Source organism: Phlebotomus argentipes, unplaced genomic scaffold (assembly GCF_947086385.1).
Source record: "Phlebotomus argentipes unplaced genomic scaffold, Phlebotomus argentipes genome assembly contig_2, whole genome shotgun sequence".
NCBI lineage: Eukaryota > Metazoa > Arthropoda > Insecta > Diptera > Psychodidae > Phlebotomus > Phlebotomus argentipes.
The window spans coordinates 4,280,596-4,303,388 of NW_026776162.1; the positions used below are offsets into that span (position 1 = coordinate 4,280,596).

Here is a 22,793-nt window from a genome sequence, read left to right on the forward strand (position 1 = left end):
TGATATATATTTCCACATGAAGTAATATACAGAAAATAACAAAATACTTGCATATACAGCATAATTTCTATTTGAGTATACAATACATATTGGAAAGAAAACACAGTTAGGCAGAGTTAAATGTCATAATGCTGTAAGTTACAAACTAATGTGTGAACCAAAGGTTTTGAATTGAATATCAAAAAGAGTGTTAATACACCACATTAGAGACAATTACATAAATACTTGAGTCAACTTTTTTCCAGCTTTACACAATTTTCAATCATCTATTTATCACCTGTTCGGTTACATTATTTCTTTCCCTATAATCACTTCCAATTGATATGGGTACAAAAACTTGAGAGTCATATCTCGCATCTCAGTGTTTCTTTTTTATTGTATAAATTAAAGTGAAAGACAAGTTGTCTTACTGTTTACTTTTTTATGCAAATTCTACTGGTTTTCTCAATCATTTGCCTATATCAAGATTAGACGTTAAAAACAAAGGTGTTATACATTTTCTGTGTAATAAGATAAGATTATTGTGAGTATATTTAATGTTAAATCAAGTCATGATTCAATTTCATCGCATTTCCTCTTGTTCTTCTTATTTTTCGTCTTACTAAGCTCTTTTTTGCTTCCTTTCTCGCTCATAAAACGTGACACATAAAATTTGTCATAAAAGTGAGTTTTGCATACGACGTGAAGAAGACACTATGCATGATTTGCAATGAAATCACAGAATATTTTTTTCAATCTAGGATCATCCACCTTTTTTGCTATATTGTCACAAAAAAGAGACAACAAACATTGTTACGTGAGTTTTAGAAATATACATATTTTAAGTGAAAAAGACACTAGAGTCACATTCTTTTCTTATCAACAATGGTTAGATGGGTTCACAACTTTTATAAAATTTAAGAGATATTATGCATAATTATTCCTACATACGATATAGCGTCTGATATTATTTCCACACAGTCAATAATTGTCGTACAGGATTCTCGCACTTTTGACAACAGGGTTAAAGAGAAAAAAAACAACTACAAGTCACACATCCAGAGTCACATCTCCTTGGACTAATCAGACTAGATTTCGAGAGGACGGAATCCTCCGTGGCTCAAGAGTGATACATATTTTTGGCATAATTCTACAGCATCGCGCCTTAAGTACAGAAAATACACTTTGAGTGTGGTATAAAAAGATACAGCAAATCGATCCTATCGCTAAGAGATTAAGTGATCATCAGAGGCAGACTGAAATCATATTGTGAGATCCTCCCAATCCTCCTGTACTCGCTCCGACAGCTCGATGTGGAAATGCAGCTTCACGCCCCGGAGACGCTCGTAGCACTGTGGGGTCAGTGGATTGTTCCGCAGGTCCACCAACTCCAGTGACTCCGACTGGATGGCCTTCTCGTCGGACTCCACCTCGATGATGGAGTTGTTGTTGGCGTACAGTTGCCGCAACTTGGGCATCTTGAACACAACTTGGGGCAGCGTGGTGAATGAATTGTGGGAAATGTCTAGTCGCTCCAGGGCCAGGTCCGCCAGCTCGTCAGGGAGTTTCGACATCTGATTGTGGGACAAGTTCAAATCTGCCAAGGAAGTAAGTGTTAGTGGATTGGTGTCTAAAATAACCCCCACTTGATCTGTCTCGTGATGCAACTCACCTGTGATTAAACTGAACTTCACAGCGAATTTCGGTGGAATTTTCTTGATGACGTTACAACTAAGATCACAAGTTTTGAGTTCGGTGTTCCTCATTAGATGGTAAACTGCGTCCGGGACTTGCATCAGCTGGCACTCGGACAGGTCTGCAATAAGGCAAATGAAAGGCGAATTAATTTATGAGGTGACGAGGAAAATATCCCATCAACATTCCGGGACCAAATGCAGATATATAATTCTCTGACAGATTTATAATCATTCCCCTCAGTCACCCAGAGTGAGATAAATCAGAAAGTTTCGAGAGGTCTAATAGAGTTTTTTCATGGGCCACAGGGGAGAGGTTTTTTACCAGTCCCGAGGCGGAAGGTGAGATTGAATGAGGTGTAAAATTTGCGTAATTTGCCAAAAGATGCACGAGAGATTGAGAATTTCGCAATAAATTCTCGAATATGGTGAGTTTTGAATGTAATCATGAATAACTGGCGAAGATGAGAAAGAGAGAGAGAGGCCTCACGCACAATACCGACTTGTACATGTGTTTTCCCGCGAATCATTGAATTACATCATGTGGCACAAAAAAAGTATGTACAAGAGAGCATAAATCGTGTGAAACCGTCGAGCGCGATTTATTTCGGTCGCGTGTGGTATCTACTTTCTATCACTTCCTACATTCGCTCTTGCTTTCCTTATCATTCTCGCGAGCACGACAGCCGCAGAAAAAGATGGTTTTAATTGGAGAAGTAAAGCGATATTTGTTTGCTTATACGCACGAGTTCATGGGAAATTGATTAAAGGTCACTCAATTGATTCCCCCATGGGGCTTTATTAATTATTTCACGATGGTTTTTCTGATCTGTTAAGTGGGAAAAGTGGCCTCTCTTTCACCTAATTTCTGCGTCTCTTGGGCCTCATCGCATCTGTGAATGACTTTCGTGACTTGCGATGCCATTGCCGAGATGCCAGGAAACTCTCACTCCAGATTGTTGGTGGAAAAGAGCTCGAGAGAGAAAAATGCAAACCATCCAACTGATCACTCTCTCCCAATTAACCTCACAATTATCCACTTGTATTAAAATTAAAACAATTTATCGATGAATTGCGAAATCACTTCCGTGAGCCTCTTTTAGATGTCTAATTGCACATTTCCACCGCCCCGGAGTTATGATTAATCTTCTGTCGCACGTCACAGGAAAAAGACACACCAATTGGATGGCTTTTTCACCGAGAGCAAAGAGAAAGAAAAGACATTCGTCAAGAAATAAAGGCCACACGGTGTCTAAAATACACTGTAAGTCGCAAAATGCTAAAGCTATAAATAAACCCGCACCAGAGGAGTTTTTCGGTGTGTGTATATGTGGAGTCTTTGAAACGCAATTTCGGGCAAAGTCGGACGATTCGGCGCGTAAAAAAGCGTCCAAAAGCACGTGCCTTTTACAACGCTTTATCTATAAGAGAACTGCGTTGAGGAAAGTTTCCAATACTATTGCGGAAAATAACAACAAATTTATGCGCGCTTTTTCACTCAATTACCAATTCAATCAGCGGATTTTCCCTTCTGCTGCACATGTAATGAGATTCAGCGGATAAAAGGAGCCCGAAGGTGCTTTATGCCTCTCTGAATCATCCACTGCAATCATGCTGAAAGAGAAGCTTTTATTTCCGGCACGATGTTTTGTCTGACGGAGAGAGAAAAAAACGCACTTTTCTTCTCACACTTCGCATTGCCCTCTTTTACTGGGATGTTTACGCTACGATATTAGTCGTGTTTTAATAAAAGCGCAAAATACTATAATTTCTCCTAATCGTCTGTGGCGTAACAACTTTTTGAGCTGTGTAGAAACTGAAAGTAACTTCTTTTTCTTCTCTCTCGCCGCACTCTCCAGTTGAAATGGCCTCACTCTCTTCAAGTCGGTGAAATGTAAATTAACCGCGAAAATTTTCCTCTCCACGCAACCACACATTGTTCCCTTTTTGGCTTTTTTAATAGGTCTCGCTGTCTTTTTTATTCCTCATGCGTCTTGAGAAGAGAAAGAAATCAACGTCATGGTCACAAAGTAGTTTAATTATTTCATCTCAGTCGCAAGTACACAAAAATAGATGAACACATCAGGGAAATTTTCGCGATGCTGAGTGAGAATTTCCACGAAATCTCCCCGTCACCTCACGTTCTTTGTCTATACACCGTCAGTTCATTCCATTAGTGTTAAAAATGGACACATTTTGCTCCACTTTGTTCCGCGGCGCGCGCTTTTGTCTCAATTGGCTCAAAAGATGCGAATGAACCACGAAAAATGCGTATAATTTCGCGTGAGAAATTTACGTAGAGAATTTTCCTTTCAGACGGAAAACACGCCACATTTTCCCAATACTTCATGCAATACACAAACCCATGAGAACAAAGGTATCACTCTGGATTGCGCGTCAATTTATTTTACTAGTCGCTCTCGTTTTCTAATCAAACACCTCCAATAAATGATTCATTTCTCTATCGCGTGTCTCTCTTTTATCACACATTGTTTTGTTTTTGCCTCTCCAACGATAACGTGGTCGATATATAAATTAGCTGGAAAGGGTGATTGTTCATTCACGAAATATCTTCACGTGAATTCCCGCGGATTAGGTTGATTTCGCTTTCGGAGAGAAATTTATGGGTCGGAAAGGAATTTGGGGCTTTTCCGATGTATATAAAATTTATTGTAGATAAATTTGAGGAGCGCAAGAAGTTTCAACACGAAAATAAAATCCAACTCGAGAATTTATTTGCAAGATAGGAGAAAGTAAAGCAAAAGATTTACCAATTGAGGTAAATCAGAGGTAATTCGTATGCATTCCTAATTGAATTAAGTGAATTAGGCTTAAAGAGAATTCAAAACTGGTATGAAAAAATTTATATGTTTGTTGGGAAATGAAAGCAAGGACAATTTTTTTATAGAGCGCCACTTGTATTCATCCATAAATATTTAATTAAGCGACAAAGAAATGGCGAAATATTTTTATAAATAAATATGTGCGACTTCTTGAACTTGTAAGAATATAATCGGATTTTGTCCTTCTCAATATTTATACGCAAAAATTTCCTATTGCCTCCTAAATATTTTTTCCGTCTAAATAAACAGACATTGCAAATAACACAGCAAGTTTAGGTTGGACTGCGTAGTTGATACGTGCTTACGGTTCATCAGACACGCACAAACAACTCAAAATATTGGAGATTTAACACTCAATTTCAAGACGATGTTAACAGAGGTGTTGTTATGAAACCAAGCAAGAAAATAAGCACTCGATACACCTATAATCGCACCCTAAATTCATTCAGGAAACAATTTGAAGGTATCAAGAATAGCTCATTTTCTTTTATTGTTTCATTGCAAAATTGATACGTTATTGCAAAAAAAAAACAAAATCGAATTATCATTGAGACGTGCAATATTGCACAGCAATAACCTTTTCCTCTGTGCACAAGCCAATTTCATTATCAAGATTCAATTCAAGACGGCAAATCGTTTTCAGTCAGTCTGGTTCATTTTCCGTGTGCAAATGTGAATTATTGCCGAATGGAATGCACATAAAAACGAGTGAAATTTGTTAGATTAGAAGCGATTTCGTGAGGTAGACGAGTAGCAGCAGCGACAAGACAATGAGCGGCAATAAATAATAATTACACATTATGCTGGCACAAGACATTGGTCGGGGCGCCACACAAGGTGAAACTTGAATAAAAGGGAGCCGGAGGAGTGCACAAAAGATCACTCAATTAAGTTGATCAGCCAACTTTCTCGTCGCACAGCAAAGAAATGGGAGTGCTTGACAGGCGGAAAATTATTTAGAAGTCAATTCAATTTCTGGGACAATCATTCGAATGGAGAAAATTTCCTTAAACACTTTTTTTGCCAGGCGGAATATCGCGCCATCTCATCAAATAGAAAATCGCTCAATTGAGAGGCAAAAGCTACACGAAGCATAAAATCGCCGAGAGATACACTGTTTGGGCGAACAGTTGGGTTGTTGTGTATAAATTACAAAATGCCTCTTGATAATTAATTCAGGTGAACACTGAGAAGAGGCTAATGAATTTATATACGTTTTTTTTTCTTCTCGTGATGCAACTGTTGAGTCATTTCGAAAGAAGAAATACCTCAAATCATATAAAAATGTGTAACAAACACTAAAAGTTATGTATTTACCATTGCCTTTGGATTTGGGCGCATTTCGCTCTCAGCTGAAAGCGCGCTTATTTCTGAGATTGTCTGCACGCGACATGGGATTAGAGCTTAATTTCTTAAATGCTGAGATCTTGAGGAAGATTTCTTGTGCAATTAATTTCGCATTGTGAGCAGTGCAGGAAGAACTGAGTGCATAACTGCATCTCGAGTCTCGACGCTGAATCGGTTGTTCTCCTCCGAAAATGGAAGAAATTATCTCGTCTAGTTTGACCTCCAGACGCCCATACTTGGTGGTTCGGTAAGGTCGAACGCATTTATACCTTATACGCTCTCTCTCTGTGCAATTATCTCGCTCTGGGCAAGTGTGATGGGCATGAGGAAGGCTCGAAGTGACTCACCCAGATTTGTGCCATTCTCTTTGGCGTCGTCGCACCTCCTGACCACCCTGATCACCCCATTTCCGGCCAAGCGGGCGCAGATGAGGGTACCCCCCAGGTGGGCGATGCTGGGCGGAATAGGAGGTCCATTTCCATTTGGATCGAAGCCGTCTCCGCCGTTGTTGTCATTGGTCGTGGTGTTTGTGATGTCGTTGCCGAATTGCGACGGTGGTCTCATGTTTCCAAAATCAATTCACTATATATTGCACTTGAGAACAAATAAAAAACAGTAAAAACACTCCAACTGTGCTCAGTCTAAGTCCAAAAATCCATCAGAATGCGTTCACTTTTGTGACTAAATCTTCCTTGATCGTGACTCGCGATGCTCATACGAGAATCCTCACAGGACACAAAGAAAAATCACTTCACACGCTCTAGAGTTCGCTCTGCACTGCGTAGTATCTACTGCAACTTCCGCTTTTCAAATGTTTTTGTACAGCACAGAACAGCTGATTTTATACCGCGCCACACACACGGTGCGCTCTACACTGTGTTGGAGACAGACACAGGGACAGTGTCCCCCCTTTGGGGCCCGCCAGCTGTTCCGCGGCATCGCATGTGAGCTGGTGTCTGTGGGAATAGGTAGCACGCGATTGAAGATTCGCGGGGGTGGGAGGCGAATTTCGACAGAACAAAGCGTAAGCGTGCCACCAATACTCCAAACTCTTGGCACAAAGGCTTGAGACTCGGCAAAGTGCGCGACCAGTGGCGACAGATTGGCTCAAGTGACGCTGTGGATGATCGCTGTACTTAAAATCAGATAGAGACAAGATCAACGGACGAGTGTTTTCGCGTTGTCTCAGCTCAAGATAAAGGTCTTGTTTTGAGGAAGAAGCCAAACAACTACCGCCTGTTCCTTATAACAAAGTCAAGATCAATAAATTAATCACAGGTTCCTAAAACTTTGGTATAATCTGTTTGTGATAAATTGAAATCATAAAATTCTTCGGTTTTTATCGTTTTTCTTTAGTGTGTAAACAACTTTGATATTGATAAAATTATTCAATGAGAATTTTCATCTAAAAAAATCTTCGTAAATTTCCAGGAAAACTTTCTGTATTTCATATAAATAGAAACCACACAGTCCGATGAATCACTATACTGTTGCGTGCAACAAAGCGAGCTACAGATCGCAGTATATTTATTTACCGACCATGCGGAATTGGTTGTTTGGTGAAAATTTTCCAGATCTCATGAGTTTGTGAATTCGGATCATCCTTTTCAGGCTCAAGATCACTCAAAACAAATTCTCTCCAGACATTTTAGCCACAATTCTGGAGGGAAAAGATCATCTCTGACAGCCTGAAAGTCATGCGTGAAATCAGTGCCGTGAAAGTCAGAAAGAAAGGAAGTGAAGATTGTGTTCTTTCTCATTTTGAGATGAACCGCGCAGTTCAAGAAACCTCTTTCCCCCAGACCATTTGGCAAATGTTCCATTAATACTATTATTGTTTATACCATCCTGAGTCGCAATTTCTCTCGACTGACTCTTATTTATAGACACCACGGACGATCGGCTTAAGTGTAGTTGTGTGTTCTTAATTTTGCGATTATTGCCTTTGAATGACGACTTTTCTTCAGACTTTTCCATCGAACAAAGTGTATATTCTGAACTTTGTTTTGGGAGAAAAAGAGTCTTTAAATTTCAGGGAAAACATGTGCTTTGTCTCTTCGCGCTCTCTTTCCGGTCATCTCAGTGGGAAGAAGCTCTCCTGGCGATCGATCAGCAGAAAGAGGTTGCGGAAGTGAAAGATTGAGTCCATGGATGAGAAGAAAAGAATGTGTGTGTGTGTGGAAATTTTTCATTTATAATTGATATTTCTCTCAATTAACACCAAAAAAGAGACTGAATTGACAATTAGTATTACTCGAAGTTACATGGAGTTTTGTGTTATTTCTTCTCTTACTTTTATATCCATATTTCTCCGAAATATTTCTTTGTGGGTTATCTTTGAGAAATAAAACTCCACTAGAGCAAGGAACGCGAAAGTTGCAAGAGTTTTTTTTTGGCTAAGAAAATTGTGCAAGTCTGCTTTTCGCATATTACATGTGCATGACTTTCCCCTAAATATTTTGAAGATTAGATTGTGGATTGAGATGTGCGCGCAGTGTATTTCAGTCACTCTAGTCCGAAGCGAAAGATTTAATGCATAAATTCACTGGCCCGCGATTCCCTGGGCGTGCTGCAGAGCCGAGCAGAGGTGCAGCATGATCACACTGAGAGCCTGAACGCGCTCCTCGGATTGTCCCAAGAGGAAGGCAATTCGCGCCATTTCCGCTTCGGTGTCTTTATCGCGGGCAGCTGCCTTCCGGGCGTCCGCAGATGCCTTAGGCGACAGGTTGGCGTCTGAGCTCTTGGTCGCCTTGGCAGTTTTCAGCTCCGCCAAAGCCATAGACAAGTCAGCGTGCGTGGTGGTCTCAGAGTCGAGCGCCAGGCGCAATTTGGCCAACACTTCGTTGATTTTCTCCACGCGCTTCGCGGGCTCGAGCTCAGAGTACAGCTGGTGGCTACTATTCTTGGCCAGCGTCATAATCTCATCCAGAGATGTGCCACTGAAGGGCTCCACAATTCCGTCAATCATTAGCGACATTTGTTGGCCGGCAACATCCGCCAAGCTTGCCATCTCCAGACGCTGAACTGCCAGAGCGAGAAGATTTGTTGTCTGAGGCACGAGACTCTGCTTTCTGGGGGTGTATTGGGGACTTGGCGGGAGACTTCGACTGCCCTGTCCCAGAGAGGACACAATCGCCGGAATGGCGAGATTGTTGGCAGAATTGACACGCTTAAGGCCCTGAGTCAGGAGATCACTGAAGCTCTGACGATGTCCCTCGTTTTTCAGTCTATTGATCTGCAAAAGCAACATTCTAGTGTCGCAGTAAAATCGTACCTCATTTCATCTCACCTCTTCGACATCCTCCCCTTCTGTGACCTCCTCACAAGGCTGAGTAACTCGGAACTCGGGCTGAACTGTTTGCTGTGGCGAAGCTGTTGGCATCTGTGCATCCGTTGGACCACAAACAGTGGAGTTTTGACACTTGGTTATGCACTTCTTGTGGCAACACATGGAGCAGTCCTTGCATTGAGCCGCATCCTTGAGCCAAATCTGAAAGAGAAACTCATCTCACTATTCTGAAACACTTGCCAAAACCCTTGGACAAACCTTCTTTCCGCAGAAATCACACTGCGTGGCTCGATTGAAGTGTGTTCGAATGAAATTGTGTTGTTTCTGACTCTCATTGCGATCATCCTCGAGTTTATCAGTAGATCCACTTCGGTTTCCACTGTACTTTGCTCTTCTCGTGGCATCTGGAGACTGAATCGTCGCTGCAGTTAATCCTCCGAAATCACTCCAGGCAAAGGAAATGAGGACATCACCATAGCAGAGACGAGATTCAAAGCCAGATTGAGTAGACAAAGGATGATTTATCCTACAAGACACAGGAATAACAATAATCGGGTTATTTTGGGGAAGAATTTGTGGAAACTCACAGATTAGGAGCCTCCGGGGCTAAAAGATTGAATCTCTTGATGTAATGTCCCAGAGTTGATTCGCTGCATTCACTGAGGATACTCGGGATGGATATATTGTGATACCCTAAGAAAACTGTCTCGTCCTTGCTTTTTCCAAAGACATTCAAATTTATGGTCGTTAAATTCTCCTTCAAGCTGAACGTGCACACCTGCTCCATTCGCATGAAGGAGTTGAGAGGACAATCAACTGTTGTTTGCTGAGGAAAGGTTTCCGGAATTGCATCATTGGACAATCTTTTTGGGGATTTGGGTTCATTTTCCACACTGACGCTCCTTGATTTGCTACGCAGAAGAGGTTTTCCCGAGGAACTGCTCTTTCTTGGAGTGGTTGTGGGCGTAGTTGAGACACTGGAGTCGCTGGAGTTTCGCTCCAGGGAGTTCATTCTGGTGATCTTCGTTCCAATCTGAACTGAATCACTTGCTTTGCTGAAGCTGATATTCCCATCGTCAATGCTCTCTATCAGCTCAAAGTCTTCAGCCACTGCGTCATTTTTAATAACCCCGCGAGTTGTCCTTTCAATTCTCAGGACAAACATTGGTCTGTGTATGCTCTTCATGATCTTGGTCACGTGCGTGAGTTGAGTCACTTTCCGTCCTTCAATAGCTATCAATATGTCGTTCTTCTTCAGATTGGCTTTCGCCGCTGGAGTGTTTGGGATGATAGACTCAATCATGACTGCATTCTCAGTCTGTTTGAAAACGATTCCAACTTGCTGGTTCTTCGCTTTGTGAATCTCCAAATCAAGAGAGAAGATTATGGCATTTTCATCCTGCTGTCTCGCTTCTACCCAAGGAATTGATGCTAGAGTGATAGTGCAGAAAACAGCCGTGATCTGAGAGGAAACATTGAGACGAGACAATTCACAGACATTCACGCTGAGTGTGCCTTCGGGGATCAAATCAGTCAAGTCCAGTTCGTCATCCACTTTCTGAAAGAATGGCTTGTATCTGTAAGTAAAATGTTCCTACTTTAGAGCTCACATTGAAATTGAAAGAAAAATTCATGAACGAAATAAAGCTAAATTCCCAATTCCCGAAGAATTGGAAGAATTTCATAGTCAAGAACACGTGTCAATTTTCCCATGGCGTGGAGTGCGCAGAAAATCGAATGGGTCTTTAGATGCACGTTAAATATGCATGACTAGGAAAATCGTCGGCTGAAGGTATTTCCCAGTGGAGTAACCCAAGTTGAGAGATGGTTCTTACCTCAATTTGTAGCTGGGGAGTGTATGCTTTGAGCGAATTGCTTTCCTTATTTGATTGGAGATGAAACTCGTCACGTTTGACTGCATTTGCCTGCCCTGGAATTGAGATTCAATGCCCAGATCCACTTGAGGCTCACCCACGAAACTCAGGGACCAGTGAGTGTAGGGTTTTCTGGTGAATTGCAGACGCGCCAGACCCGACACGTGCTTCACACGAACAGAGAGAAATCCCTTCTTGCCCAGCACCATGTCGGCATCAATGGAGAGTCTAAAGTTGCCACGATAGGAGAGATCCAGCATCACGTCCAGGTTCTCGATGTAGCCCTCAGTGTCGTGCAGCTCCACATTGTTGACGCGAAGGCTTTTGATGTCCGGAAATTGTCCGCCCAGCTCCAATTCCCTAATTGTGAGCTTGTCAAAGAGTCTCCCAGTGGTGGATTTGGTAAGGAGTTCATCTAATTCCAGGGACAACTTCCGATAGAACCACTTTCGGACTCTGTTCGAGTGGCGCAATTCGTAAAAGAGGAACTGCAGCACTAAATTGATGGCCACTATTGGATTTTTGCTCTCAGACTCTGAAGATTTAATGCTTGAAAGGACACTCTGAAAAAGAGAGGGAAAAGTGAGTGCTGGCGGTGTGGGTGGGAAAGTTCGATGCCTTACGTCTGGAAGCTCAAATTTTTGCGTGACGGATGTCTTTTCTTCAGTCTCATCGGGCGTCTCAATGAACCGCACAAACACATAGTACTGGCCCAGGAGCATGAGGACGGCGCCAATAACGCATGATATGAAGCAGAATAGCAGAATATCGACGACGTCCATTGTCTATATCCCCAGGGAAAGCGCAGCCACTATGAAATACCCCTCCTCAAACGGATCCACCGCTCGTATACCTTCGCACCAGCAAAACAGCGTGCGAAAAATTGATTCGTTGCAGTATCAGCCTTGTATCCGCCTTACGCTTCGCGCTATCTAATCACAGATCTTTTCACATCTTTTTCAAAATTGCGAGATACGCGGTGACGCTTAGGATAGAAGCAATATATCACTCTCTGCACCCGGGCCGGTGTCTGACAGATGTGCACAGGTGAAACTGACTGAGTTGGAGAGAAGAACGAGAGAGAGACTGTGACAATTTCGCGGAAAAATCGATATCAGAAGTCATGCGCTCTCCAAGCTAGACAATTCCTCGAAAATGCACAGTGCCTTTACCGACCATTGACGAGAAGTCAAAGGGTAAACAAACATGTGTTTCTTTCCTAATTGCCGCCTCGTGTCTGAACACCAAACAGGAGGGCTCAAATGCACCTTACACCGCAAATTAGTCACTTAATGAGGGCAGCAAACAATTAGAATGGGTCCAAAGAGTCAAACACGAAATACGTTCGACTCTCCAGAGCCGGTAAAATACAAACAATTCAGTATATATTTTTCATATACTTTATTTTCTTTAAAAAACGGGCTTCGAAAGCGATGACATGATAATAAATTTTCATTTTCATACTTTATCTAAGAATTTTTCATTTTCTTGTTTTTTTTCATCTTTCTTTCAATAATGCGATTTAACAAATACCGGTATACAGTGCATTCTATTACGTTTCTCTTTTTTTTCATTTTCAATAATAAATAATTCAGTTTCTGTCACTTTTTTTTTACATATAAGATTTTTAGATTTAGCTATAATATATGCAATGTATGTATATTTATATATTCTTCTTCTGTAATTGGAAAACTAACACTTTCCAATATAGTGGTATAGTTTACTTTATATTTCGCTTTCATTTCATTCTTGTTAAATATTTGAAGAATTCAACCAGTAATAAACTTTGATATACATTTCTTTGTATGTCAATGTTTAATAGCAACAAAGGAAAATATGAATAATTTTTTCATAGATGGTTTTTCAATGGTTATAATCCAGTACTAAAGTCAAAAATAGTTTCTTTTCGTACAACATTTCATGTTTATATTCTTTCAATCAAAGGTGTACACCTTTATTTTATATTATTTCACTATGTCTTTCTGGGTAATCAACAATGCTTAGTTTGTTAAGGTTGAATTTTTCAAAAATGTGATTCTCTTCATTTGTATCTTCACCGTAAATATATATCTGACAATAGGGAAAATTAATAAGATTTTTTATCCATTTTTCATCTTTTTTTTTATATCATAATGTAAATTTGATTAATTGTTTAATATAAATATTATTAAAAAGTATTTAATGTAATGCATGAATCTGTATTTCTTTGTATTACGTGTTGCATCTCGGTTCTTATAATGTATGTAAATTTCTTTTTTTCTTCTTTTCTCTTTTATCTGGTATATTTAATTATCTATGTAAGATTTTCATCATTTCAATTTTTTCATCTTATAAAAAGTCTAATACAATATTTGAAATTCTTCATCATCAATGCTATGTTATAGTAGTTTTTTTCTTCTTTTCTTATGGTTTCGGAATCCTTTCTCACTATTTTCTGAAATATTCGATGAAAATATGACGCGCCAGTTTTTACATGATGAGTCAATGAATAAAAATTGCAATTTACAGTATATTTATGGATTAATTTATTAAGGAATTATTTTCTTTATTATTTTTATCAGTTGGACACTCTGGATTTCTTGCAATTCATCTTCATCCGTCAGATTAGAATATGATAAACAAGGAAAATGAGAATATAAAAGTATCCTGAATCTTTCAAGACATTAAATATTTAATAGGATTTTGACAGAACTAAAAATATGAGAAATTAGATTGTTAAAAATTCGGCTGCAAATGTTGCCAGATATTTTTTTTTCGAATTTCCCTCTGCAAAACGTGACTTTTCAAAAATATTCTTCATGCTCAAAGACATGGAGATGAGACTTAAAAATTTATTTTCAAAATTGTTAAATTTGATTTACTTCTTTCAAATATTTCTTTAATCATACACTGAATTATGTATTTACATTGATTTTCAAAGATGTTGAAAACTAAAGTGATTACTAAGTATTATGTGAAACACGATATCTGTTCGGCTTTTCACTTAAACATTGTGTTTGGTCTACTACACTATTTTCTTATTATTTTAAAACAAATATTACTCTTTGAAATTGTATCAACAATTATTCGCCAGTTTGAATAAGTGATTAAGAAAAACATATTTTCAGGATTCTTTTGCATCTGTGATAATTGTTAGTTGATCTGGTCCAAAATTGTCTGTTTTTCCATGTGTTTTCGCTAGAAATGTTTATGGTACCTTTTTTTTGAGTTTAAGGGGTTTAAGGTGAAGATTTACAAAATTGTTACTTGTGTGTTTTACCTCAAATAAACTATCGCCTTCATTTGCACATAGGATTATAAAATTATTTTACATCTCTTCACTAACATTTTTTGCAAAATACTTAAGACAAAGTACGAAAAATTATGAATTTACATAAATTACGAGTAGTCAACATTTAGTTTGGTAATTATAAATATGGGTATGTCTTTGCAAGTTTCTTTTTCTATTAAGGTTCAACGTGAAAAATCCAGGGATAAACTCTCTCTAACCATTCACATCATATGCTATCGTTAACAATTTTCACAAAATCCCACATGGTATGGAAAAAGTATTGTGAAAACACCAATTTAATGTTTTTTTATCCTCTTTTTTTGTCACTTTGTATGGGAACAACATAAAAGCAGCCAACGAATTCAATATAAATGTCTATCATGGTTTCATTTAGGGAGATATTACATTTACAATATGTATCGATATTTATCTAATAATATGCATTTTACGAGTACATCTATAATGTCAATAGATTCTCATTCGTCCCACTCCTAATTATCCTTATTATTTATATAAAAAAAAGAAATTGCCTTCCTTCTCTGAACTCTTCTAAGCGGCGTAGTAAAAATGCGAATGATCTTTTCTCATTGGATCTCCTCTATAAGTAATTGTCAAGTTCTGTATCCTCCTCATCATTTCCATCATCTTCTTATGTTGTCCTTTAGAAATACTATATTACAGTACAGTTTTAACATTTACGCGCAATGATGAATCTATTAGTTAATGGTATTTTATATTTAATCAAAGGGCTTCTCTCAATGTTGCATTACGTCTTGTTACTCTTATGAAGTTCTCTTCTCGATAAGTTGTATTTGAAGGTATTCATCTGCATGTTATTTTCTTTTGAATATTCTTGTTTTATCTATAGTGTAAAATGGAATGTTGCAATGAGTAACATTGAATGAAAACTTCCTCTGTCACAATCTTATCTGAAATGTATTCAATTAATGAATCTGTTTAAGTTAATTTTTCTTTATCATATATAACGCGAATGCATTTCATTTTTTTAAAATTTGTTTATAGACTTTAAATTACTCTTTTTCATCATTTTAATAATATATATTTTTATATCACAGAAAACTGTATTTTATGTACACTTTCGCTAAATGTGAAGTCATTTTTATCATTTTTTTCCACCTCCATCGTCAATTATAATAAATTTATAATGTTTGCTTTCCTCTTTTTATGTTTCTTGTGTTTTTTTTTTGATAATACGTGACATAATCACTATTAAGACAAGTTTATGTGTTTGTTTTTGGTTGGTGGAATACTCGAGAATTTCTCTATTCGATTTTGTTTTTCCATTACTGTAAGCATTTGAGAAATAATTACTATTATTTCTGTTGGTTTATTTAATATACTTAGAAGCAGTGAATATTGGAATTTACTTTGAGAATATAACCAAACATATAATGGTTGCGCAATGAAGAATCATCTTTTGAGAATTTATTCAATATGTGGCAGTGGGATAAGATATATTTACGATAACAGCTGTTTGGTGAAATGATGGAAAATATTACTCCGAAGCGATATTGAAATATCTTGTCATATCTTAAGACATTACTAAAGAGAAAAAATTGTGAATCGAAGAAATAAACTCTTTTTTTCTCCAAGGGCAAAAATACCACGAATTTTAACTGTTCGAACAACTTCTGGCAGTTTCGAAATGGCAATTTATGCATTTTAGTTTACCTCTTTTGTCTCAAATTGCAGATGAAATGTGTTTTCTGTTCTCATATTTATTTTTTTGCTCGGAAACTAAGGGACGGATCTTTGCCAGGTGTCGAGAAAAGGGTATAAAAGATTTGGGGTCAAATTGAGGCAAAGTGTAATTCACGATTTTGCGCACGAAAAATTCCTAAGTCGATAGTTTTCGTCTTAAAGTAACAGACGCTAATTCACTGTGACATTTTCCGGAAGATTATCCCGTCAAGAGTGTCTCTTCGTAGACAATAAGTGCTCGAAATTTCCCCCTGAACCAACCAACGCCCGCAAAGCATCCAATCTTGTGTATTTGTTTCGTGTGGTTCAATCGAAAACCTTCACTATTTTCCATTGAGTGGATATTATTTAGGTGGACAACTGGTTATATCGTTAAATGAGAGGAATGCGCGGCTCGAATTAGAAATGTTGCGAGAATTTTGAAAATTGCATGGAAAATTATCATTTTTACAAATATTTAGTTTATAATATGCAGCTTACACACTTGATATTAAACTCTTCACACTTCCATCTACAATGTTTCATTTTCCACTATTCACTGGTTTACTTTGTAATGGTGAAACTAATTTTAAATCTTTATGTCCAATGATTTTACCTAGCAGAGATCAAATGAATTGCCTATCGATATGTATTTACATACGATTCCCTATTTTTACATTAGTAATTCTGGTAAGTATTTATCATGTTTGTTCTTTCGCCTCCCATTATAGCTCCACTATTCAAGTTAACAAGTTATTGAGAGATAGTAGAGATGTTACAGAGATGCGATAAAAGAAGGATTTACAATAGTTCTGGGAAAGTAACAGGTGATGAGATGCGTCAATTGCATACGAAGTTCCTCACAAATTTCGATGCACTACCGATAAAGACGCCAATTAAGAGGACACGAGATGGTCTGACGATGAATGTTCCTACCATATCTTTTAGTTAAACGGCGTGTCTTTTGTGTCAACTTTTTTTCACCGAGTTCTGTCTTTCTTTTGGTTTTCTTGCAAAAAGTGTGTGTGTTGTCTTGTTGTCCTTAACAGTTAATGATGATCTTAACACGGAATCACGGCGACGATACGCACCGCTAGACCCATATTTGTTCCCTACTGTTGCTGTGCCTTATCAGCCTTTGCTAGCACCAGTCCTCTTCGTCGGAGTCGGAGTGGCGCGAATGGAGGCCACCTTTTGGCTTGTAGCCATTGAGGACGGGTGATGGAAGTACTCTGCCAGTTCTGCCCATCGCTAAGGCTTGTTCGAACGACAGCGGAGCGTGATATTCCAATCTGCGGATGCAAAATCACATTGAGGCATCGCTTTTGGTTGCTCCTTCGCGCCAATACCCACCTTTCTCTCTCCCTCTCGAGCTCCAACTCGTACCGCTCACGCTCCTTGTCTCGATACTCGTACCTTAAATCGTAATCACGCGGGCGATCTCTCAGTCGATCGCGTTCGCGACTTGCGTAGTAAAAATCACGCTGATCGCGGAGAAAATCCCTAGAATGTGGCAGCGAATGAACACTATGAGGTGTCGAGTGGTGAGTCTGTTGAAAATTGTGAAAATACTTCTACATAAGAGAGAAACGCGAATCAGTCAATCAGTGTACATGGAGAGGCGTAGAGGACATTGTGCACTTACATGTGTAGGGCTAGCATTTAATTTGGGGAAATTTATATTAGTTGGCTTTAGTTGCAAAGTCGATGGTTTACACGGTGTAGGAGGCAACCGACGACGTCCAGGCACCAAAACTGGATAACTAAGTTGAACATGGTGTGTTCCTCCTGAAAGAATCCAAGCAATTCACTCAATTACAATGGCATTTCGCACTTGGACAATGCGAGGACGCCTAAGATGATGGATTATATGGTTTGCTCTCTATAGAAACTCAATCATGCCGTGCAAAACAATCATCAACATCGACCTGTGAGGTTACCATGCTCTTGTCCACGAGTGTGCCGTTTTCAGGTGATAGTGAGTGTGTTATGTGTTTGGCATTCACAACAGATGGGATATCTTGTCTAATGTAGCCCGAACTAAACTAGCGTCAACATTCTTCAGAACCACTCAAGATCTCTATCCCTTTTGCTCTATCAGCAAGAGAGTCTGGCTAGAAAATCACACTATTTATGTATAATGTTCCTAATGAATGAGCATTTAACCGTGTCTAGCATTCTGATTGTATATACCATAACTAAAGAACAGAAACAAAAACCATGATATCTGTTTTAGCAGAGCATATGAATATCTAAGAAACAGGAAGATAAGTTAAAAGAGTGGAGGAGTGTAGAGTGTTTTGCTGTCTGTATCAATTGTCCTCACATGAGAGGATTCATTTCGTATCACATGTTTCGTCTTCAAAGAGTAAGAGATAGAAAGAGAGAGAGAGAGAGAGTAAAATAATAAATTGTTGATAAAATTGTACCCATTTCATCGTCCAAAAGTCTATATCGATCACGCATCTCCTTCAGTCGAGCGGGACTCGGCGAACGTGATCTCTGACATAGACTTGTTGTCCCATACGTGGGATACTGAAGATGGTTCCGGTGACTCCGATGATGGGCAGCATCCCCGCGGGGACCGTATCGGGCTGGCGACGGAGATCGAGCGGGACTCGTCGACGCTGACCATGAACCTACATTTTCAACAGGAAATTGGTCTTGTTTCTGTACACAATTTACTTTGGTCTGCGCAACAAATTTCGCGACCACCCCGCCCGGACAGCACCCATTGCAATTAACGCGCTCATTTACGCTCTGCCACCCCTGAGCCTACGTACATTTCCCCCACTAACTACTAAGCACTTTTTTTCACATTGTTCAAGGCTTTCAGATAGCTGCACAGAATACTCTGAAGACAGATTCATAGAGCTTAGAGACAGAGAGAATTTAGAGGTGTGATTTACAGTTGAGAAAAACTTTCTAAATAATGGATAACATACAGTTGAGGGGACATGATTTTTTTTTTTGGAACAACAAACATGTCTAGGAATTGGACTCATATAGTGACTCTATAAACATGAAATGGGCACGTTGTAGAATTTAGAAATCTCATATATCATTTTCGTCACAAACAATAAACACATCAATTGGGCGCCAATTAGAAAACATATACATTTGTGGTACACAGGGTTTGAATGAATGTTCAATATCAAAAGTGTTGTGATTTGGTGGGGGGAAGAAAACACACAAAAGAAGGACGCTCAATTGCTAACGAGGAAGAAATTATAGACAGGATGGAACACATCAAGATTCTTTGCAGTAAAACTCAAACGAGAACATAAACATCGTGAGAGGAATTTGATGGTATAAGTGAATTATTTTTACTTGATTGAAACATTGTGAGTGATGACAGTAGAAAGAAAAGAAAATCAAGATTGAGTAAGAACTAAAATCCGTCCAAAGATCACATGATTCAGAGCCATTTATACATTTGTCTGTTTTCTTTTGGTTGTTAGTATATAGATAAAAATCCACCGTATGTACAGATAGTAGAAAATAGAGAGAGAGAGAGAGAGAGTTGGAAAAATGCAATGACTTGGTGTACCTCGAGTAAATCGGGATCCAGGGCCGTAGTGCCTTCGACTTCGTTCACCCTTCACGATCTCCACGACATTGGACACTGTGTCCGAGAATCCAATGTCATGGTGAAGATGATGACCTCTTCTTCTTGGACTCGGTGTCCGTATCAACGGTGATCCCCCACTGAAAGAAGAGAGGATTCAATTACCATGACGCTTGCCTTCTTCTCGCCACATCCTCAACTCACCGTAAGCTGGGAGATCTTCTGTGACCGTTGTATGGATGTCCAGGATGAAGATGACCATCACCCGTGAGGGATTCCAAAGACGGTTGCCGCGATGCAACGTCCTGCAGTTCGAGTACCTATACGCGATGCGACGAAAGAGGTAAAGGAGACAATTAGTAAAGCGCAGAGAGTGGCCTTCATGTAAAGCTCTGAGAGAAACTTGAATATGTGTAAAGCTCAGGTCAGTGATCCAGTTGATCGGAAAGTTTCGTTCATTTCGATTTCTAGCAATTATTCATATATTGTCCTATATTTATATCTAAGTCACTAATTGTTGCATCACACAAGTTGGTAAAGTAATTTGCAATGTTGCGATAAATAAAAAATATATATTGTCAAAACTTGTGCCAAGGCCTCAGTGATTGAGGTGGACTCTATATGCTCGAAAGTTATTGCCAAGTAACATACTCTACTTATTTAAAAGAAGATTTATGTATAGTTGTTATATACATTGCATAATCTAAGTATTATGCATATTTTGCTGTCGGAATCTGCATTAAATTTGTTGAAGTTTAAAATTTTCAGAGATTAGATGGAATTAATTTTAGAGAGAACTATAAAAAAGACATGCAAATCATGCAGATCAAAAGTGCTGTTATCATCACTAGTTGGTTAAGAAAAATCCAACGCACTTGATAAATTGCCGATGGTTCTAGGTAAAAAAGATATTGGAAAAATAGAAAAGACAAAAAAAGAATATTAAGAAAATGTGTAAATTTCATGCAGAAATAAATTGAGAGAAAAAAATTTACAAGTCACTTTGAAAAGTTAGAAACTCTGCAGATAAGAGGCGAAAAATCTCTAGTAGATTTCTTCATATGCAACTTTCTGCTTATCTTCGCCATTCTGTACTCACCCAAGTTAACATTTCTTACATTCTTTTTTTTCATTAACATTTAAAATTATCTCTTCTTTGACCTTCTACTCTAAAGAATAAAAAATCTTCAATGATTTGGTTATTATTCTGAATAAAATATTCCTTTTTTAGAATTCAACTCTTACATTGAATAACTTTTTTAATCTACGACCTAGAAAAAGTTAGTTTTTTCTGTGAATTTAAAGAAAAAAAGAGAAATTTACAGAATAAAACAACTGTTGCACTATTAGTAAAAAAAAAAGAACTGAAACTCGAAACTCTTCTAAGATTGTCCTTTCGACGCGATCTTCAATAGAGAAGATCAACAAAAATATCTTTGTTACCTTGCGGTGTAAAAATGAAAATTGTAAAGAAATAAGTCGAAAACTTCACAGTAATTCCTCTAGACATTTGAAGTGTAGAACTACGAATAAAATGTTTGCTATATATCACAATTATTGTCACTCTTGATCATCTTTTTCTGTTAGTTCTGTTTGGTGTTCTGTCGTGATCCGTGTGTTGAGTGTTCTATATATATCATTTCTTTTAGTAGTGTGTACTTTACCGAATGCAACATCACCTTTTTGGATCTGCAAAAGAGACGGAGAGAAAGCAAGAATGTCAAGCGATCTGTGGGTGTCGGCTCAAATGCGCACACGCAACAAAGTGGGTGCTTTGGTGGCGAGGCGTGCTGCGTACTCACCTGAACGATCGCTTCCTCATTGTGCTCCTGCGAGCCAGGGCGGCCAGGCTACTATTGCCCACGTGTTCGCCGGCGTCCCCGTTCGACTGGGCGTGAGGGTGCAACAGGTGCGTTTGTGACGTGACCCCATCGTGGGACGCATCGACGCTCACGGACCCCGTCCGGGAGCCTCCGCTCTTCTCCAGGGCCGCCATGTCCAGCAGGCAATTGAAAAACGACTGTTTCTGCTCGACGCCCCGACGTGTATCAATTTGATCGATTTTTTGTGTGTGAAGAGGCATTATAGGGTTTTTGTCGATTCGTAGTGTCAATTTTTTTGTATTTTTTTTTCAACATATTTAATTGCGTTGCAATTGTGCACCAAAAGATACGGTTCAAATTGTTCCAAATTTACACGATTTTACAGATTTTTTTTTTTGGGTTTTGCGATTTGATTTTGCAGAAGCGAGATATAAGAAAAAATAAAGCATTTTTAATCAAAAAAGTTTGTTACTGTCTCCCAAAAACTATTGATTTGTAAAATTGTTCAGTATCAAAATGCATGCAAAATGGTATAAAAAGATTGTTTTCCATGCCGAAAATCATTAAACTGTTGAGTATTTCTTGTTTTGGACATTTAAAATCTCACAAATTCAACACAAATACTTCTCATTAATGATATTTGGCATGGAGATTTTAAGTAGAATGTAAAAATAACATGCAAAGAATGCAATGATCAATTCAAAAACATGATTTTCAAAAATGCATCGAAATACTGTCAGTCTCAAAATATCAACCTTATATACAAGAATGCGTTCAAAACCTCGAATCTACGATATTTCATCATCGAATCCAAACTCTTACTCTACAACTACTGAGAATATTGTATTCTAGAATCTAACAGATTAAATATAGGACAAATTCTAGAAATTTTGTCTTATCTATTTGGGTTTATTCTAGATCTTATATTTTGATTTCATTGAAAACTCTCTGTTTCACGATATCTTTTCATTTCTAAATAGTTAAACACATTTTTTGGATTGACTCTTTAACTACGATCACTAACTCTGGGACCATTTAATACTATAGCGAATAAATTTAAGTATAGATACATAAATCAAAAAATATATAGTAATTTTTATAATAGCATGACAAAATGGTCGATTGATAGAAGATAAAAAAGTGTGATTAAGAAAATGTTCATTCACTAAAGGTGTCGAAGAATAAACCAAAACGACTTCATGGAATATCAAGCTCCAAACGAAAAGAGAATGACTGTAAACTCTCGACATTAACGATAAATCGCTTGAATGTAGGTACATGGATTAGAGTAATTGTTAGGCGGATTGTTGGCCAATTTAGTGAGATATTCTGTCTTCTCAAAAAGCCCTCCATGTACCTATTATAATGCCATAAATACATTACAACTGGTTGAAACACGAATCA

General features: G+C 38.4%; 3 protein-coding genes across 4 annotated transcripts in view; all 3 read right to left on the reverse strand.

Moving 5' to 3' along the window:
- Positions 1 to 589: 589 nt before the first annotated feature.
- LOC132265367 (leucine-rich repeat-containing protein 20) lies at positions 590 to 6,675 on the reverse strand. Of its 2 annotated transcripts, none has more exons than XM_059765992.1 (3): positions 6,211 to 6,675; positions 1,652 to 1,795; positions 590 to 1,576 (listed from the first exon to the last, which is right to left on the reverse strand). In XM_059765992.1, exons 1-3 carry the CDS (start codon positions 6,425 to 6,427, stop codon positions 1,242 to 1,244), a joined length of 696 nt encoding a protein of 231 aa, XP_059621975.1. In that variant the 5' UTR covers positions 6,428 to 6,675; the 3' UTR covers positions 590 to 1,241. The 2 variants fall into 2 exon arrangements, with proteins under 2 accessions (XP_059621975.1, XP_059621976.1); XM_059765993.1 differs by lacking the exon at positions 6,211 to 6,675 and adding an exon at positions 2,535 to 2,937.
- Positions 6,676 to 8,044: 1,369 nt separating this feature from the next.
- LOC132264568 (PDZ domain-containing protein 8) lies at positions 8,045 to 12,065 on the reverse strand. Its single transcript, XM_059764815.1, has 6 exons — positions 11,650 to 12,065; positions 10,988 to 11,589; positions 9,740 to 10,729; positions 9,411 to 9,678; positions 9,153 to 9,353; positions 8,045 to 9,098 (listed from the first exon to the last, which is right to left on the reverse strand). Exons 1-6 carry the CDS (start codon positions 11,806 to 11,808, stop codon positions 8,406 to 8,408), a joined length of 2,913 nt encoding a protein of 970 aa, XP_059620798.1. The 5' UTR covers positions 11,809 to 12,065; the 3' UTR covers positions 8,045 to 8,405.
- A 343-nt stretch (positions 12,066 to 12,408) lies between these two features.
- LOC132265364 (voltage-dependent calcium channel type A subunit alpha-1) overlaps positions 12,409 to 22,793 on the reverse strand; it is a 36,389-nt gene continuing 26,004 nt past the window's right edge. The window contains exons 27-34 of the mRNA XM_059765986.1: positions 21,369 to 21,592; positions 21,246 to 21,255; positions 19,771 to 19,886; positions 19,549 to 19,706; positions 18,428 to 18,637; positions 17,644 to 17,786; positions 17,352 to 17,548; positions 12,409 to 17,290 (exon numbers count right to left, since the gene is read on the reverse strand). Coding sequence (XP_059621969.1) covers positions 17,140 to 17,290; positions 17,352 to 17,548; positions 17,644 to 17,786; positions 18,428 to 18,637; positions 19,549 to 19,706; positions 19,771 to 19,886; positions 21,246 to 21,255; positions 21,369 to 21,592 — 1,209 coding nt within the window. The 3' untranslated portion in view covers positions 12,409 to 17,139. The remainder of the gene's footprint in view (positions 17,291 to 17,351; positions 17,549 to 17,643; positions 17,787 to 18,427; positions 18,638 to 19,548; positions 19,707 to 19,770; positions 19,887 to 21,245; positions 21,256 to 21,368; positions 21,593 to 22,793) is intronic.

What these genes read in the sequence shown, in the direction of transcription:
- LOC132265367 (XM_059765992.1), bottom strand. Translation starts at nt 6,427, where the DNA reads ATGAGACCACCGTCGCAATTCGGCAACGACATCACAAACACCACGACC. An exon ending in AGAGAATGGCACAAATCTGG is followed by an intron (nt 1,796 to 6,210) that starts GTGAGTCACTTC and finishes GCCTTATTGCAG; the next exon opens with ACCTGTCCGAGTGCCAGCTG. An exon ending in GAAGTTCAGTTTAATCACAG is followed by an intron (nt 1,577 to 1,651) that starts GTGAGTTGCATC and finishes CTTCCTTGGCAG; the next exon opens with ATTTGAACTTGTCCCACAAT.
- LOC132264568 (XM_059764815.1), bottom strand. Translation starts at nt 11,808, where the DNA reads ATGGACGTCGTCGATATTCTGCTATTCTGCTTCATATCATGCGTTATT. An exon ending in GTGATTTCTGCGGAAAGAAG is followed by an intron (nt 9,354 to 9,410) that starts GTTTGTCCAAGG and finishes TTTCTCTTTCAG; the next exon opens with ATTTGGCTCAAGGATGCGGC. An exon ending in AAGGGGAGGATGTCGAAGAG is followed by an intron (nt 9,099 to 9,152) that starts GTGAGATGAAAT and finishes TTGCTTTTGCAG; the next exon opens with ATCAATAGACTGAAAAACGA.